This window comes from Pan paniscus, chromosome 19 (genome assembly GCF_029289425.2).
Source record: "Pan paniscus chromosome 19, NHGRI_mPanPan1-v2.0_pri, whole genome shotgun sequence".
NCBI classification, from domain to species: Eukaryota; Metazoa; Chordata; class Mammalia; order Primates; family Hominidae; genus Pan; species Pan paniscus.
Window position 1 is genome coordinate 91,977,189 of NC_073268.2, and position 17,711 is coordinate 91,994,899.

The 17,711-nt window shown below is 46.5% G+C and overlaps 2 protein-coding genes across 22 annotated transcripts in view; both read right to left on the reverse strand.

The window, feature by feature from the left end:
* FBF1 (Fas binding factor 1) overlaps positions 1-8,356 on the reverse strand; it is a 31,472-nt gene extending 23,116 nt beyond the window's left edge. For 2 of the 18 annotated variants that reach the window (XM_055101550.2, XM_055101547.2), the window contains exons 1-5: positions 7,958-8,120; positions 6,844-6,908; positions 5,172-5,257; positions 4,606-4,633; positions 35-128 (exon numbers count right to left, since the gene is read on the reverse strand). In XM_055101550.2, the coding sequence (XP_054957525.1) occupies positions 35-128; positions 4,606-4,633; positions 5,172-5,174 (125 nt within the window). In that variant the 5' untranslated portion in view covers positions 5,175-5,257; positions 6,844-6,908; positions 7,958-8,120. Of the gene's footprint in view, positions 1-34; positions 129-2,672; positions 2,715-4,605; positions 4,634-5,171; positions 5,258-6,843 lie in introns of all 18 variants that reach the window. The other 16 variants (XM_024926137.4, XM_055101546.2, XM_055101549.2 and 13 more) reach the window with 14 other exon arrangements.
* A 182-nt stretch (positions 8,357-8,538) lies between these two features.
* The window catches only part of ACOX1 (acyl-CoA oxidase 1), a 36,983-nt gene continuing 27,810 nt past the window's right edge, over positions 8,539-17,711 (reverse strand). For 2 of the 4 annotated variants that reach the window (XM_055101552.2, XM_063599416.1), the window contains exons 10-15: positions 16,751-16,930; positions 16,528-16,633; positions 16,250-16,393; positions 15,287-15,493; positions 13,743-13,831; positions 8,539-10,252 (exon numbers count right to left, since the gene is read on the reverse strand). In XM_055101552.2, coding sequence (XP_054957527.1) covers positions 13,784-13,831; positions 15,287-15,493; positions 16,250-16,393; positions 16,528-16,633; positions 16,751-16,930 — 685 coding nt within the window. In that variant the 3' untranslated portion in view covers positions 8,539-10,252; positions 13,743-13,783. Of the gene's footprint in view, positions 13,832-15,286; positions 15,494-16,249; positions 16,394-16,527; positions 16,634-16,750; positions 16,931-17,711 lie in introns of all 4 variants that reach the window. The other 2 variants (XM_034942917.3, XM_055101554.2) reach the window with 1 other exon arrangement.

Here is a 17,711-nt window from a genome sequence, read left to right on the forward strand (position 1 = left end):
AGGTCATGGATACCCAGTCCGACCCTGCCCTTACTTTGTTCTCGCCTTTGAAGAAGGGAACATCTGAGATACACCTGTGGTGTCTCTGGTATGTGAAGCTAGTTTAACAGGCTTCTCAGGTAGTGTCACTGGAAAAAAAGAAAAGAGAAAACGTGTCATTTAGCTAAAGGGACCTGGAGTCAAGATGCAAAGGCTGGCAAGCTCCCTTCCCAAGCTGTCTCTGTATTAGGAGGAAGAAATCTGGCCAAATAGGCAGGTCCCAATGTCACCCCTTGGAAAACCTGAATGGGAGAGAGGGTGGTACATTTCCAAGGAGGAAGTCAACCCTAAATGCCAAATACCAAATGAAGAGCCCAACCCAACCCAACCCAACCCAACCCAATGCACCCCAAGGAAATGTATGAGGAACAATTGCTTTTCCACAGCCCAAAACTGTAGGCTGGAATACATGGGCTGGAATACATTAGCCAGGCGTGGTGGTGGGTGCCTGTAATCCATCCCAGCTACTCAGTAGGCTGAGGCAGGAGAATTGCTTGAACTGGGAGGCGGAGATTGCAGTGAGCTGAAATTGCGCCACTGCACTCCAGCCTGGGTGACAAGAGCTTTGTGGGTTCTCTGGGGCCATGTAGGGGAAACCTAAGTTTCTCTGTCCCTGGTGAGCTTTACATGACCATGAAGCCAGGTTCCTTAATAGACCAACACGAACACAAATAATATGGATTAGCATCCAGAATCTACAAGGAACTCTTTTAACTCAACGATAAAAAGACAAGTAACCCAATTAAAAAGGGGCAAAGGATCTGAACAGACATTTCTCCAAAGATATACACATGGCCAATAAACACATGAAAAGATGCTGAACATCATTAGTCATTAGGGAAATGCACATCAAAACTACAATGAGATACCCACTTTACACCCTCTAGGATGGCAATCATCAAAAAGAAGGAAAACAAGTATTAGCAAGGATGTAGAGGAACTAGAGCCATCTTACACTGTTGGTGGGATGTAAAATGGCATAGCTGCTGTGGAAAAGCAGTCTCCTCAAAAAGTTAAACATACAGTTACCATATGGTCCAGGAATTCCATATGAACTGAAAACACGTCCGCCCAAAAACTAGTACACAAACGTTCATAACAGCATTATTCATAACAGCCAAAATGTGGAAATATCTCAGATACCCATCAACTGATGAAGGGATTAAACAAAACGTGATTTATCCACACAATGGAACGTTATCTAGCCATAAAAAAGTTATAAAGTACTGATTCATGCCACAGTGTTGATAAACTTGGAAAATATTATGCTATATCAGAGAAGCTACGTGCGCTAGGCATGGTAGCTCATGCCTGTAATCCCAACACTTTGGGAGGCTGAGGCAGGTGTTTGAGGCCAGGAGTTCGAGATCAGCCTGGCCAACATGGCGAAAACCCATCTCTACTAAAAATACAAAAAGTAGCTGGTTGTGGTGGTGCATGCCTGTAGCTCCAGCTACTCGGGAAGCTGAGGCACGAGAATCGCTTGAACTCAGGAGGCAGAGGCAGAGCCGAGATGGTGCCACTGCACTCCAGCCTGGGTGACACAGTGAGACTCTGTCTCAAAAAAAAAAAAAAAAAAGCTAGATGTAAAGGTAAGATGCTGGCCGGGCGCCGTGGCTCAACACCTGTAATCCCAGCACTTTGGGAGGCCGAGATGGGCGGATCACCTGAGGTTGGGAGTTCGAGACCAGACTGACCAACATGGAGAAACCCCCGTCTCTACTCAAAATACAAAATTAGCTGGGTGTGGTGGTGAGCACCTGTAATCCCAGCTACTCAGGAGGCTGAGGCAGGAGAATTGCTTGAACCTGGGAGGTGGAGGTTGCGGTGAGCCGAGATTGCGCCATTGCACTCCAGCCTGGGCAACAAGAGTGAAACTCTGTCTCAAAAAAAAAAAAAAAAGGTAAGATGCTGTGTGATTCCATTTTATGTAAAGTGTCCACAATAGGCAACTCCATAGAGACAGGGAGTAAGTAATAAGTGGTTGCCTAAGGTTGGAGGGAGGAGAGAATGAAATTGACTACTAATGGGCATGGGGTTTCTTTAAGGGGTGATGGAAAATGTTCTGGAATTAGGTAGTGTTGATGGTTGTACAACTTTTGAATATTCAAAAACCACTGAGTTGTACACTTTACAAGAGTGGACTTTATGCTATATAAATTACATCTCAATTTTTTTTTTTTTTTGAGACGGAGTCTCGCTGTCGCACAGGCTGGAGCGCAGTGGCGCAACGTTGGCTCACTGCAACCTCCGCCTCCTGGGTTCAAGTGATTCTCCTGCCTCAGCTTTCCAAGTAGCTGGGATTACAGGCGCCCGCCACTACGCCCAGCTAATTTTTTTTTTATATTTTTAGTAGAGATGGGGTTTCACCATGTTGGTCAGGCTGGTCTTGAACTCCTGACCTTGAGATTGGCCCTCCTCCTCCTCCCAGAGTGCTGGGATTACAGGCATGTATATCTCAATTTTTAAAAAAGGCCGGGTGTAGTGGCTCATGCCTGTAATCCCAGCACTTTGGTTCAGGAGGCGGAGGATCATTTCAGTCCAGAAGCTTGGGACGAGCCTGGGCAACATAGTAAGAAAAAAAAGCAACAGCAGCAGCCCAAATTAGGGGATTCTGGGCAAGGCACACTTACTATCATCCCCTAGAAGGTCACCAAGAAAATCATCAATGGAGCCTGGAACAGAAAAGGGACTGTCATGACTTCAGGAGGAAAGAAGAGTGGCCCTTATAAACATCAAGGCTTGAGACTTGCCAGAAGGCGTCAGAGCTTTCAGATGTTGGGACTTAGGCTTAGCTCTCCTTTCATTGGCCACGAGATGTTTTACAAGTTTCTGGCAACAAGTCACAAAGCCTTGTTGAAACACCCCGAGGCAGAAATTTAAATAACTATCTCAGGCTGGGTGCAGTGGCTCACACCTGCAATCCCAGCACTTTGGGAGGCCGAGGCGGGTGGATCACCTGAAGTCAGGAGTTCGAGACCAGCCTGACCAACATGGTAAAACCCTGTCTTTACTAAAAATACAAAAAAAATGGCCGGGCACGGTGGCTCACACCTGCAATCCCAGCACTTTGGGAGGCCAAGGTGGGTGGATCACCTGAAGTCAGGAGTTCGAGACCAGCCTGGCTAACACGGTGAAACCCTGTCTCTACTAAAAATACAAAAAATTAGCCAGGTATGGTGGCATGTGCCTGTAGTCCCAGGTACTCGGGAGGCTGAGGCAGGAGAATCACTTGAACCCAGGTGGCAGAGTTTGTAGTGAGCCGAGATCGCACCACTGCACTCCAGCCTGGGCGACAGAGCGATACGCCGTCTCAAAAAACAACAAAAAGACCCCCCCCCAAAAATTAGCCAGGCATGGTGGCGCATGCCTGTAATCCCAGCTACTGGAGAGGATGAGGCAGAAAAATTGCTTGAACCTGGGAGGCAGAGGTTGCAGTGAGCCGAGATCGCGCCACTGCATTCCAGCCTGGGTGACAGAGCAAGACGCCGTCTCAAAAACAAACAAAACCAAAACAAAACAAAAATTAGCCGGGCATGGGTGACACATGCCTGTAATCCCAATTACTGGGGAGGCTGAGGCAGAAGAATTGCTTGAAACTGGGAGGCAGAGGTTGCAGTGACCTGAGATCACGCCATTGCACTCTACCCCGGGCAACAGAGCAAGACTCCGTCTTAAAAAAAAAAAAACCACACAACTATCTGAAAGGATGATGGTGCAGATTTTCAGCAGAACCTATATTCTACCTGCCTACCATGACACACTGGCCAAAGATCAGTCATCCAGACCCTGAACACAGCCCAGTGCAGCTCGCTGGGAAGAGTGCCCAAGATTTCTAGGCACATGGAGGCTACTTTCAGACAAGTGGGCTCCTTGTACCCTTCCATCTAAGACCCCCCAGAACTGGTCTGGATGTCCTCATCAATGGCCACTTTCTGATGGAGGCATGTGGGGGAACCTAAGTATGAATATCAAATTCGTTTTCCCACACCAGCTTTCCCACCCTGAATCCCAACCACATATTTCTGGATACAGAGCCCAAGGAGAAGGATTTTTTCCAAAACCTCATATCTTATTTATGTCTGAACTTCTCTGAGGACCAGTGAGGCAACATAAGGAAGACCAAGGCTGCCTACGGAATAATGGGAAGAACAGCAAGACTCTGATCAAAAACATTTTTTTTTTTTTTGAGACAGAGTCTCACTCTGTCGCCCAGGCTGGAGTGCAGTGGTGAGATCTCGGCTCACTGCAAGCTCCGCCTCCTGTGTTCACACCATTCTCCTGCCTCAGCCTCCCGAGTAGCTGGGACTACAGGCACCCGCCACTACGCCCGGCTAATTTTTTGTATTTTTAGCAGAGATGGGGTTTCATCGTGTTAGCCAGGATGGTCTCGATCTCCTGACCTCATGATCCACCCACCTCGGCCTCCCAAAGCGCTGGGATTACAGCTGTGAGCCACCGTGCCCGGCCCAAAAACATTTAAATAAACACATCTCATTGTTCCAGGACCAAAGGGGAAAAAGATATATATTTGGCTTAAGAGTAATGTTCCATCTCTCCACTCACCTTTCCATCCTTTCTTGGTTTTTGGCGCCTAAAATGGGAAAAACAAATCACATCAAGAAAACCAAACAGTGAACACAGGTGGAAATTGGCAATGCAGAATGAATTGCGTTGCCTTTTGCCAAGTAACCAGAGGCATTTAGAGATGTAAGTCCTTTATGCGTTCCTATAGTTTCTGAGAACGGACTCATTCAGAGCGTGGAAACAGCCCTGCTAACCAGCGATGGGTGCCAATGGGCGGGCAGGTCACTCCTTTCCCAGACATGACATGCAAACCCTCCCAGCCCAGATGTCATGTGACCGGAAATGTCTTCTATTCCGTGCCCCTGACTCCTCAATACCAGTGACAGACACTTAAAAACGCTTCCAGCTGGACACTCAGAGTCTCAGAAGAAAACTTGGTCGTCGAAAGTTTGGTATCAATGCCACCTCCTGTCACTCTTCTCCAGGGTCTCCATCCTGGTCCTTGCCGCCCAGCCCCCAGAGTGTTGCATGCAGTCAAGATCTTTGGGGATGCAGGATGGGAGGCATGTTCGCTTTCCATGCATCTTACTCTGAACTCTGCCTACCATCTCACGGCTCTCGGGGGTGCTCTCAGCTCCTTCACAGCACTGGCCAGCTCATCTGGATTCTGCCCACATCAGGCTCATACTCCCTAATGAAGAAAATTAAAGTGGTTGCTTAAAAATGATGTAGCTTTGGCTGGGCGCCGTGGCTCACGCCTGTTAATCCCAGCACTTTCAGAGGCCAAGGCGGGGGGATCACCTGAGGTCAGGAATTCAAGACCAGCCTGGCCAACATGGTGAAACCCTGTCTCTACTAAAAACAAAAATTAGCTGGGTGTGGTGGTGTACATCTGTAATCCCGCAGCAGGAGGCTGAGGCAAGAGACTCGTTTGAACCGGGGAGGTGGAAGCTGCAGTGAGCCAAGACCGCGCCACTGCACTCCAACCTAGGCAACAGAGTGAGACTCCATCTCAAAAAAAAAAAAAAAAAAAAAAGACTGGGCGCGATGGCTCATGCCTGTAATCCCAAAACTCTCTGGGAGGCCGAGGCAGGTGGACTACCTGAGGTCAGGGGTTCGTGACCAGCTTGGCCAACATGGTAAAACCCCACCTCTACTAAAAAATACAAAAAATTAGCTGGGTGTGGTGGCAGGCACCTGTAATCCCAGCTACTTGGCAGGCTGAGGCAGGAGAATCGCTTGAACCCGCTAGACGGAGGTTGCAGTGAGCTGAGATCATGCTATGCATTCTAGCCTGGGCAACAGAGCAAGACTCCATCTCAAAAAAAAAAAAAAAAAAGATGTAGGTTTAACAGCATGAATCCAAGGGTTATCAAAGTTCTCTCACTTTGCCCATTCAAGAGGTAAAACCCATTTCCATAAATTAAAAATTCCTTATAGGGGATGCACTTCAGAAGAGGAGCAAAGTACTCTCAGGCTGGGCGTGGTGGCTCACACCTGTTATCCCAGCACTTTGGGAGGCTGAGGTGGGCAGATCATTTGAGGTCAGGAGTTCAAGACCAGCCTGACCAACATGGTGAAACCCCATTTCTACTAAAAATACAAAAATTAGCTGGGCATGGTGGCATATGCCTGTAATCTCAGCTACTCAGGAGGCTGAGGCAGGAGACTAGCTTGAACCTAGGAGGAGAAGGTTGCAGTGAGCCGAGATTGCCCCACTGCACTCCAGCCTGGGCAACATGCGAGACTCTGTCTCCAAAAAAAAAAAAAAAAAAACGTGCTCTGGATAACTTAATGGGCTTTCTGAGGCTTTGAGATTACTTGAAAAAAGGGCAGTGGCCATCATCCCTTACCCTGAAAGCCGATGCAGCAAGTGGCAAGTACTCATTTCAGAAAGGAGGTGGGTGCCTGGCACCAAGGCTGAAACCCTTTCCCAGGCAACACCCATGACTACTTTCTAGGCAGCATTTAGCACAAAAGCAGGTATGAACTCTGGTTACTCTTTGATATTCTTTTTCTTTTTAAATTTTTTTTTTTCGAGACGGGGTCTCACTGTGTTACTCAGGTTGGTATTGAACTCTGGGGCTCAAGCAATCCTCCTGCGTTGGTCTTCCAAAGTGCTGGGATTACAGGTGTGAGCCACCACGTCCAGCAACACGATTTTCACTGACAGTGGAAATATTTCCCTTTACATAGGCAGTAAATCTGACCCATTGAGAACAGTTTTCCTCGGAATTAACTCTCTCCCTCCCCCTCCTCCACTTTACCAAAACCCACCTACAGGATGTCCTGGAAGAAAGGAGTCAGAGGGGTCCTCTTTATGTCCCAAGTATTGGCCTGTCCTGTTATTGGAATGCAAGGGTTATCTGGGCTTACCTACAGAGCCCACCCTGAATACATGTGTTTTCTTTTTTTTCTTTTTTTAGACGGAGTCTTGCTCTGTTGCCCAGGATGGAGTGCAGTGGTGCGATCTTGGCTCACCACAACCTCAGCCTCCCGGGTTCAAGCGAATCTCCTGCCTCAGCCTCCCGAGTAGCTGGGAATACAGGCACGTGCCACCATGCCCGGTTAATTTTTGTATTTTTAGTAGAGACGGGGTTTCACTGTTGGCCAGGAGGTCTCGAACTCCTGACCTCGTGATCTGCCCGTCTCGGCCTCCCAAAGTGCTAGGATTACAGGTGTGAGCCACCACGCCTGGCCTTCTTTCTTTTTTTTTTTTTTTTCTTCCAGACAGGGTCTCGCTCTGTTGCCCAGGCTGGAGTGCAGTGGCACGATCACAGCTCTCATAGCTTACTGCAGCCTCGACCTCCTTGGGCTCAGGCGATCCTCCAATGTCAGCCTCCCTAGCAGCTGGGACCACAGGCACACGCCACCATGTGTGGCAAATTTTAAAATTTTTTTGTAGAGACGGGGGTCTCCCTATGTTGCCCAGGGTCGTCCCAGACGCCTGGCCTCAAGTGATCCTCCCGCCTTGGCCTCCCAAAGTGTCGGGATTACAGGCGTGAGCCACCGTGCCCGGCCTTGTTTCTTTTTCTCTGCAATGGCGACTTCACGACCTACAAGTCCAAATGTGTCCCATAACACATCAAGGAACTTCTGGCATCTCCTATCGATCCTGTACGGGCTTCTCAGACTATGGGGATTTTCTAGGCTTGGTTTGCCAAGGCCAAAGGGCTACAGAGTAACCCCGTCCCCACATGTATTCAGCCAACTCCATGCCAGGCGTTTTACAGATCCCGAGACCACCCCTAAGCAAGACCCCTAACCGGAGTCGCCCCTCCGTCCCGAGACTCCGCGCCCCTCAATGCGTCACCCTTCTGAGCGCCCGGCCTATCTGGCCCCCGAGCGCAGCCTGTAACGCTCTCAGCCCCTGAAGCCTCCCGTTACGCGCCGTGCCCCCGGAGGTGCGGCCGCTGGGACCAGCGCCGGCCCTGGCTCCATTCGGGTCGCCCAGCCCGGCCAGGCCTGGCCTCCCGCTTCCAGCCGCTGCCGGCACCCTCAGCCGTCTGGCCTCCCGCGGAAAGGCGGGCGCGAGGCATCCTGGGAGTCGCAGTCGGCGGTCGGCTCACTCGCCCTCACCGAGGAGGTGGGGACGCCATGAAGAACTACAGCTCCCAGGGAGCCGCGCGCGGCAGGTGGCGGGGCCGAGCTTCTGCCGGCGGCGGGCACGTTGCTAGGAGCTGCCCCAACGCCTCTCCGGGAAGAGGGCGCCAGGCTCAAAGGCCCTCTTGGGAACTGCCGGGACGCTTAAAAGTTCCTCCTGCCCACTTCTGAGGGCTGACACGTGGCCGACGCGGAGGCGTGAGAAATGTGTTGATATTGGGAGGTTGACGGGTGAATCCACAAATTCACCGGTGTTTATTCCACACCCCAAAGCTTGAGGGAAGTGACTGACCTGTTTAATGATCCAATCAAAGCTGTATAGCCAGAATGAAACCCAATACTGTCGCCCCACAAAAAGATTAAGTCACATTTTTTCTAGTATGTGCTAATTATGAATTTTATTAAGGTTTATTCAGTGTCACAGAGGAAAGAACGGTTTGTAGTTTGGCTTACCCGCAGTGCTGGCAGGTCACAGCTGTCCAACCATGATCCATTCACATGCTCTGGCCCCGTGCCCCTCGTCCTCCCACCCCTACCCCCACAGGACACCATTAAGCCAGGGCTGGGTAACAACATATGCTAAATGCATCTTCTCAGGTGAGAACCAAACTCGAGCTACAACAGCAAAGGGGGAAAAAGGTAGCAAAGTAATTATGTGCTCCCAAGGCAGTCATTTAGTTGAATCCATAACTGGAAATAAAAAGGCATTTATGAAGTGTAGTCCGCAGTCTGAATGTGGAAGGTGGAAGATCACACATTTACTAATCTAAGAAACACTCAAAACATATTTTGGTTCAGAATTCTAAAAAATCCCGAATTTTCCATGATCTTCCCAAGACAACCAATGACCCACTTAAATTTAAGGCAAAAACACCCTTGAATCTAGGAACGTGCACATATGCAACAGCTAACATCTGGTAACTCTAATAATGTTCCTTATATGTTTCTGTGTTTACTATCATGAACCATAGGAAGAAGTACTGGAAAATTTAGTAAGTGTGGACAGTTAAAAACACTGGCCCGGCGCAGTGGCTCACGCCTGTAATCCCAGCACTTTGGGAGGCCGAGGTGGGTGGATCACGAGGTCAGGAGTCCAAGACCAGCCTGGCCAACTTGGTGAAACCCCTGTCTCTACTAAAAATACAAAAAAACTAGACAGGCATGGTGGCAGGCGCTGTAATCCCAGCTTCTCAGGAGGCTGAGGCAGAGAATTGCTTGAACCCGGGAGGCGGAGGTTGCAGTGAGCCAAGATTTCGCCACTGCACTCTACCCTGGGTGAAAGAGCAAGACAATGTCTCAAAAAAAAAAAAAAAAAAAAAAAGCAAAACCCCATCATCAATATTTTAAAATAAAAAGTCGTTTTAGTCAATTACAGTGTGACTTGTTCTAATCCTCCAAGAATGGAGTAGTAAAGAAACAGCAGAAATGACTTCCCTGCATTATTTCATGAAAATGATCAAAACCTTTATCTAAGTCAGAACATCAACAAGACTCTTGGTCTCAGGTCATCAGTTTCCTGGCACTCCTCCTCTCTCTAGCTGTAGTAGCAGCTACTGCTTGAAGACAACCTATATATCCCAGGCATACCCTCTACACGTATAAAAAGATGTGCAGGTGTTACAGACCACCTACACCTAATTCACTTCCTTTCTAATAAGATGGATGGAATAACTCGGAAAAGGGAAAGGAGGGATTTTGAGCCGCAGTTGTCTAAAGAATTATTGATTCACAGGGATCTCCAAGATTATGCATTTGAAGAGTTTTATTTCTCCACCCAAAGCCCTGCAGTGAAGAAAATCCAAGAATTAAGATGTAACATGTTGGCTGGGTGAGGTGGCTTGTGGCTTATGCCTGTAATCCCAGCACTTTGGGAAGTGTGGGGGGAGTGGGAGTGCAGATCACCTGGCCAACATGGTGAAACTCCATCTCTGCTCAAAATACAAAAATTAGCTGAGCGTGATGGCAGGTGCCTGTAATCCCAGCTACTCAGGAGGCTGAGGTGGGAGAATCGCTCGAACCCGGGAGGTGAAGATTGCAGTGAAGTCGAGATCGCACCATTGCATTCCCGCCTGGGAGACTCCATCTCAAAAAAAAAAAAAAAAAAATTAACATGTTGGCCCAGTGCAGTAGCTCACTCCTGTAATCCCAACCTTTTGGGAGGCCTGAGGTGGGAGGGTCACCTGAGGCTAGGAGTTCATGACGGGCCCAAGGCAACATAGCCATACCCTATTTCCAAAAATAAAAAAAATAAAAAATTAGCCAGGTGTGGTGGTGTGCACCAGTAATCCCAGCTTCTCAGAGGAGGCCAAAGCAGGAGGACCACTTGAGCCCAAGAGTTGGTGGCCAAAGTGTGCTACAATCACACCACTGCATTCCAGCCTGGGTGAGAGTGAGACCCTCATGGGGTGGAAAAAAAAGATCTAACATGTTAACTTTAGGAACTATAAAATGCCTTCAGGTGTATGTGATCTGAAATTACAAGTGGTGACTTCTCAGAAAGCATATGAACACGGTGAATGTTGTAATGTTCTGAAGATAAGCTGATACTTAGTAGTGATATGTTCTAAAGACAAGAACATGAGGGCCCCAAAGGCTGTGTCATCAACTCTGCTTTGAGGTCACTAATTTTTAAATACAGAGCATAAAGTAGAACTCCAAACACTTGGGCAAGAAGAATCCATTGCAAATAGCCAACACATTTCTATTAAACCTCACATTTTCAATTTTGTATTTGGTTGAGAGTACTTTTTTAAAAAAGGCTTAAATCAATATTATCTAACACACACAAAAAATCTCATTAATTCTACTCAATCTGGGCCAGATGCTGTGGCTCACACCTATAATCTCAGCACTTTGGGAGGCTGAGGCGAAATGATCGCTTGAGCCCAGGAGTCTGAGACCAGCCTGGGCAACATGGCAAAACCCCGTCTCTACAGAAAAAATAGAACAAATTAGCTGGGCATGGTGGCACGTGCCTGTCGTCCCAGCTACTCAGGAGACTGAGGAGGGAGGACCATTTGAACCCGGGAGGCAGAGGTCACAGTAAGCCAAGATCCCACCACTGCACTCCAGTCTGGGTGACAGTGATACCCTGTCTCAAAAAGATAAAAATAAAATTCCTACTCAGTAGTTTTGGAGAAGACAAGGTTAAAATGTATCTTTGTACTTGTGAAAATGGCTCACAAAATTTTGAATCCAACAGACCCAAACTTGTCAGTGGCAGTCTAGTGTGGTAGAGAGAACAAACTGGACTTGCCACTTCCTTTAAGGTACAGCCAACAAATGTGTACCAAGTACTTCCAAGGACTCCTAAAGTGACTGGAGCCACTCACAACTATTGCTACAACTGCAGTAATTACAGCTGATTTACAGCTGTCCACTCAGACAGGTATCACTCCTTCCTTTTTTGTTCTTAGTGTTCCCTAAATCTAATAAACCTCTATTCTAAATTTCTTCATAATTTAAACCTATGTTTAGTTGTGTGGCATATTTTTTCTCTCTTAATAGTACAAATCAGTGAGGTTTACTCTACCTTTATTCTTGATTATATTGAATAAAGTTCAAGACAGAACATTCCAATATTAATAAAAATAGCATCAAATGTCAGATTTAGATTTTTTTTTTGAGACGGAGTCTCGCTCAGCCACCCAGGCTGCAGTGTAGTGGCACCATCTTGGCTCACTGCAACCTCTACCCGCCAGGTTCAAGTGATTATCCTGCCTCAGCCTCCCGAGTAGCTGGGACTACAGGCGTGTGCTACCACCATGCCCAGCTAATTTTTATATTTTTTTCAGTAGAGACGGGGTTTCACCATGTTGGCCAGGATGGTCTCAAACTCCTGACCTCAGGTGATCCACCCGCTTCGGCCTCCCAAAGTGCTTGGATTACAGGCGTGAGCCACCACGCGTGGCCCCAGATTTAAATAAAACGTGAGGTACTGGGTCAAACGGGGCTCTGCAGGTCGATGATCTCCTCAAACCTGCAAAGACATCCCATCTATGCAACTGGATTGGGGGGTGTCATTCCAAACACCCTCAGATCCTGCCCAGATATTCATCTGTGAACAAGGTATTTCAACACTAATTTTGAAACAATTCTACATCTAGCAGGTCAGTTTATCATTTTCCAGAATCTGAACTACTGTCAGGATAGACTCAAGTGAGATTAACACAGGGTTAATCTTCAATCTTAACACAATTATCAATTAGTTCTCCCAGTGGAACGATTAAGGCTTTTGTCAACATGTAGCATTTCTGCTGTAACCTATAATTCTCATATTACCAGTTCCCCAGGATAGATAGATATTATGTCAGGTCCCAAGATAGGAGTTATGTTTCCATGGAATTAAGCCATATTCTCAGGACTGATTCTAGAACAGCTGGTTTCATGAGGCATATGGCGTAGATTAAAAACAAAACAAAACAAAGTGACTTACATTGACTTTAAGAAAAAATTAATTAAGATGTATTTAACCTTTAAGTATAGAATGATTGTGTAAATTAGATTTCAACTGAAAGGACAATTAGCGATTCAGAGAAAGCTCCTAGAAATAGACTGAAAACAAAGCCATACATAGAGTAAGAAATAGAACCTATGGAACTTCCATTTTTCTAACTATAGTTTTTTGTTTTTGTTTTTTCCCAGTTGTTAAAAAAAAAAAAAAAAAACTCACAGTTTCAATATTTTCTGAACCAAAAATCAGAACACATGGTTTGTGTCAAAGGGTTTTTCTGTGCTACGTCTGGGAGTGGTGACCTAAGTGACATTTTTTTTTAATGCCAAATACAGTAACCTCCAAGCTTTTAATGGCTTATGCCAAGATGACAGAATATGTGAAATCTGATTGTCCCAGAGTTACACTCTGCACTCCAAAGCTACAACAGTGCCACAGCTGAGAGGTTTCCCTATACTTCCTACTACTGTGACAATTTAGCGATCCTTCAAATGGAAAATTCCTAATTACACGAGACAATGGTCCTACAGTAGGCCCGTGCGGAATAAGTTCCCTCGCTGGAAAAATGCTAGCATGAATAGTTTGATAAACGCAATCCATCAGCAAAGGAGAGCAAGCAGGCAGAGACTGTGCCAAGCAGAAACTCATTCGCATCAAGTTTTCCAATAAGTTTCCTTCCCCCAGTCCCTTTTCTTCAATCCTGCTTTTAAGCCAGGCCCCAGGGTAAGTCTGGTAGAACACTGAGCAGGAAAGCTTGGAAGGGTTCTACACCACTTCAAAAATACCTTTGCTTAAAAACACTTATATAGCCAGTGATTAGCAATTAAAATGTGAAAATAATCAACTACTTAGTAGTTAAATTCTGCTAATTATCAAAAGTCATAGTCTACTGGGATCAGCAGCATTACAAAAGGAAGTCATATCGCATTTCTTAAGCTTTTTCTGAATGGTTTAACAGGTCTCTTTCAGTGTTAATTGCACTTAAAACATCTGCTTTTTTTCATTTAATCTCTGAAATCTGTTCATTTTTTTCCCTCCATTTATAAAAAGGGGTCAATTTATCATTTGCTCTATAGCTATTTGAATTCGAAAAAGATTCCACAAAATTTGAGTTGCACACAGGCGCTTTCTGAAGCAGATTAAACTTGTCCTTGTGACACTTCAGAGCTTGGACTGCAGTGACTTCAGGTGCTTGTAAGATTCGTGGACCTGTGGGGAAAGGAGAGAGAAGAACTACTAATAAACAGTTTGCCATGTTAAATAGTATACTGTTTTTTGTTTTTGTTTTTTTTTTGAGACTGAGTCCTGCTCTGCTGCTCAGGCTGGAGTGCAGTGGCACAATCTTGGCTCACTACAGCCTCTGCCTCCCAGACTCCAGCGATCTTCCCACCTTAGCTTCCCGAGTTGCTAGAACTACAGGTGTGTGCCATGACACCTGGCTGCTATTTGTATTTTTTTGTAGAGAAGGGGGTTTACCATGTTGGCCAGGCTGGTCTAGAACTCCTCAATTCAAGTGATCCACCCACCTCAGCCTCCCAAAGTGCTAGGATTACAGGCGTGAGCCACTGTGCCCAGCCTGTGGTTGTTTCTGAAGAGTCCTTATCTTTTAGAGCTATGCATTGAATTATTTATGGATAAAATTATCTGATGTCTTAGTTTTTTGTTTTTTTTTTTTTTTGAAACGGAGCCTCGCTCTTGTTGCCCAGGCTGGAGTGCAATGGCATGGTCTCGGCTCACCGCAACCTCCGCCTCCCAGGTTCAAGCAATTCTCCTGTCTCAGCCTCCCGAGTAGCTGGGATTACAGGCATGCGCCACCACGCCTGGCTAATTTTGTATTTTTAGTAGAAACAAGGTTTCTCCATGTTGGTCAGGCTGGTCTCAAACTCCCGACCTCAGGTGATCCACCTGCCTCGGCCTCCCAGGTGTGCATCACTGAGCCTGGCCCTGATGTCTTAGATTTATTTCAAAATAGTCCCCAGGAGGAGGGGGATGAAGGTTCAGATGAAACACAACTAGCCACGAGTTGATAGTCATTGCTGCTAGACAAAGGGTGTACCAAAGAGCACTACGGAATTCTCTTTTTGTGTATTTTATTCTATTTGTGTGTGTGTGTGTGTGTGTGTATACTTTTTTTTTTTTTGAGACAGAGTTTTGCTCTTGTCACCCAGGCTGGAGTGCAATGGCACGAACGTGGCTCACTGCAACCTCCGCCTCCTGGGTTCTCCTGGGTTCAAGCTGAGGCAGGAGAATTCCCGAGTAGCTGGGACTACAGCCGTGCACCATTACTGCCTGGCTGCTTTTTTTGTATTTTTAGTAGAGACTGGGTTTCGCCATTTTAGCCAGGCTAGTCTCGAACTCCTGACCTCAGGTGATCTGCCCACTCGGCCTCCCACAGTGCTGGGATTACAGGTGTGAGCCAACGCGCCCGGCCTGTATATATTTTTAAATGTTCAATTCGTTATCAAAAATTGAAATTGATTAAGACCCTGGTTACTGTGGGAACAACCCAGTTCCCTTCTGAACCTGTTGCTCAAATAAAGTGACTGTCAGAAGTGGCCATGGTACTTTCAGAGCTTTCACAGATAAATCCCCTTCGAGAGGCCTTTCCTGCTTCAATATTTAAGTGAAGACTTTTAAAAAGGTGCAGAGACACTGGATTTTTACCTCTGCTTTGTTCAGTGGGGAGTTCTTAGCCCACTCAAACAAGTTTTCATACACATTCCCATCATAGCGGCCAAGCACAGAGCCAAGTGTCACATCCTGAAAATCAAATGCATCAACCAAAGCAACAGCATCTGAGCGAATCAGAGTGAGTAACTCCTTTACATGCTGGTTTACTTGCGTAATCTGAGGCTCTGTCATGATGCTCCCCTAAAAGAGACCAAAATAAGTAAATAAAACATATATATGTATATAGATAGACATAATTATATGCATATACAGCTATAAAGCGGATGATAATTTTTTTTTCTTTTTTTTTTTTGAGACTGAGTTTCACTCTTGTTGCCCAGGCTGGAGTGCAATGGTGTGATCTTGGCTCACCGCAATCTCCGCCTCCCAGGTTCAAGCAATTCTCCTCCCTTGGCCTCCCAAATAGCTGGGATTACAGGCATGCGCCAGCACACCTGGCTAATTTTGTATTTTTAGTAGAGATGGGGTTTCTCCATGTTGGTCAGGCTGGTCTCGAACTCCCGACCTCAGGTGATCCGCCCGCCTTGGCCAAAGTGTTGGGATTACAGGCATGAGCCACTGTGCCTGGCTATTTTTCTTTCTTTTTTTTTTTTTTTTGAGACAGAGTCTTGCTCTGTCACCCAGGCTGGAGTGCAGTGGTGCCATCTTGGCTCACTGCAACCTCTGCCTCCAGGGTTCAAATGATTCTCGTGCCTCAGCCTCCCTAGTAGCTGGGATTACAGGCATGTGCCACTGCACCTGGCTAATTTTTGTATTTTTAGTAGAGACAGGGTTTCACCAGGCCAGGCTGGTCTTGAACTCCTGACCTCAAGTGATCACCGTACCCGCCTTGGGCTCCCAAAGTGCTGGGATTACAGGCATGAGCCACCGTGCCCGGCCAACAATTATTTTTCTTAAAACAACAACTAAAAAGACTTATACTTAGAAAATACTGACCTGAAGGAAATCCCCCGCGTTCTGACTGATTCCATACAGAGAATACAGCAGACATAAACTCCTTAAGACAGCTTGAATGGCTTTATCTTGAATTTTGAGGAGTTTTTCTGAAAAGAGCTTAACTACCACATAGTGGCAATGTGCCTAAGATTAAAAAGAAAACATCAGAGTTTGAGAACCTTGGAAAAAGATTCAATATACAGTGACTAGGGTTTCTGTACCAGAAAATGCGGGATGCTGGGGGCAGGGAAGGGGAAAAAGAGAGAACTACCACTGACCTCACTTGCTCGAACAAGGTCAACAGAAGTTAGGTTCCAAGCTACCTCCTTGCTTTTTCTGTGAATCACTTCTTTTTGAAGGTTTTTTGCAGCAATTTCTACTAATCTGTGAAGACATAGATTGGAGGTCTGAGGAAATGATCAACAGTACTCATGCCTTCTTGTCATCTGTCAGGGCCCCAGCCCCACTGCTGTGTATTCTAGCTCTTGAGGGAGAGCTCACCTGGCTGCACGGAGTTTATATGCTTCGGTTAGGCTTTCGGGGCTGTTGATATCCACCATGGTTGGCCAGACTGCTACCTGCTGTGGCTGGATGCGCTGACTGGGCAGGTCATTCAAATAGGACACCATGCCACACACCAACTTTCCTGAGTGCACCTGGTCATAACTTTTCATCAGGAACCTAAAAGTCACCAGTAAACATGCTTTTAGTAACTCTACTTTCTTTTTTTTCTTTTGAGATGGAGTTTCGTTCTTGTTGCCTAGGCTGGATGGAGTGCAATGGCCAGATCTCAGCTCACTGCAACCTCCTCCTCTTGGGTTCAAATGAATGATTCTCCTGCCTCAGCCTCCCAAGTAGCTGGGACTACAGGCACCTGCCACCATTCCTGGCTAATTTTTAATATTTTATTTTTTTAGTAGAGACAGGGTTTTACCATGTTGGCCAGGCTGGTCTCTTAACTCCTGACCTCAAGTGATCTACCCGGCTTGGCGTCCCAAAGTGCTGGGATTACAGGAGTAAGCCACCACACCTGGCCTTTTTTTTTTTTAATGGAGTTTTCGCTCTTGTTGCCCAGGATGGAGTGCAATAGCGCAATCTTGGCTCACTGCAACCTCCGCTTCCCAGGTTCAAGCGATTCTTCTGCCTCAGCCTCCCAAGTAGGCCGGAATTACAGGCAATGTGCCATCATGCCCGGCTAATTTTTTTGTATTTTTTAAGTAGAGACACGGTTTCACCATGTTGGTCAAGCTGGTCTTGAACTCCTTACCTCATGATCTGCCCACCTCAGCTTCCCAAAGTGCTGGGATTACAGTCATGAGCCACTGTGCCCAGCCCAGTAACTCTACCCCTTGATACAACTTCAAGCTATGTAACAGGTGCTTCATACTCTCTAGCCTCACCACGAAATAAAAACCGTGAGTCAGGATGGAAGGCAAAAGTATACCTTTAAGGAACAAATATA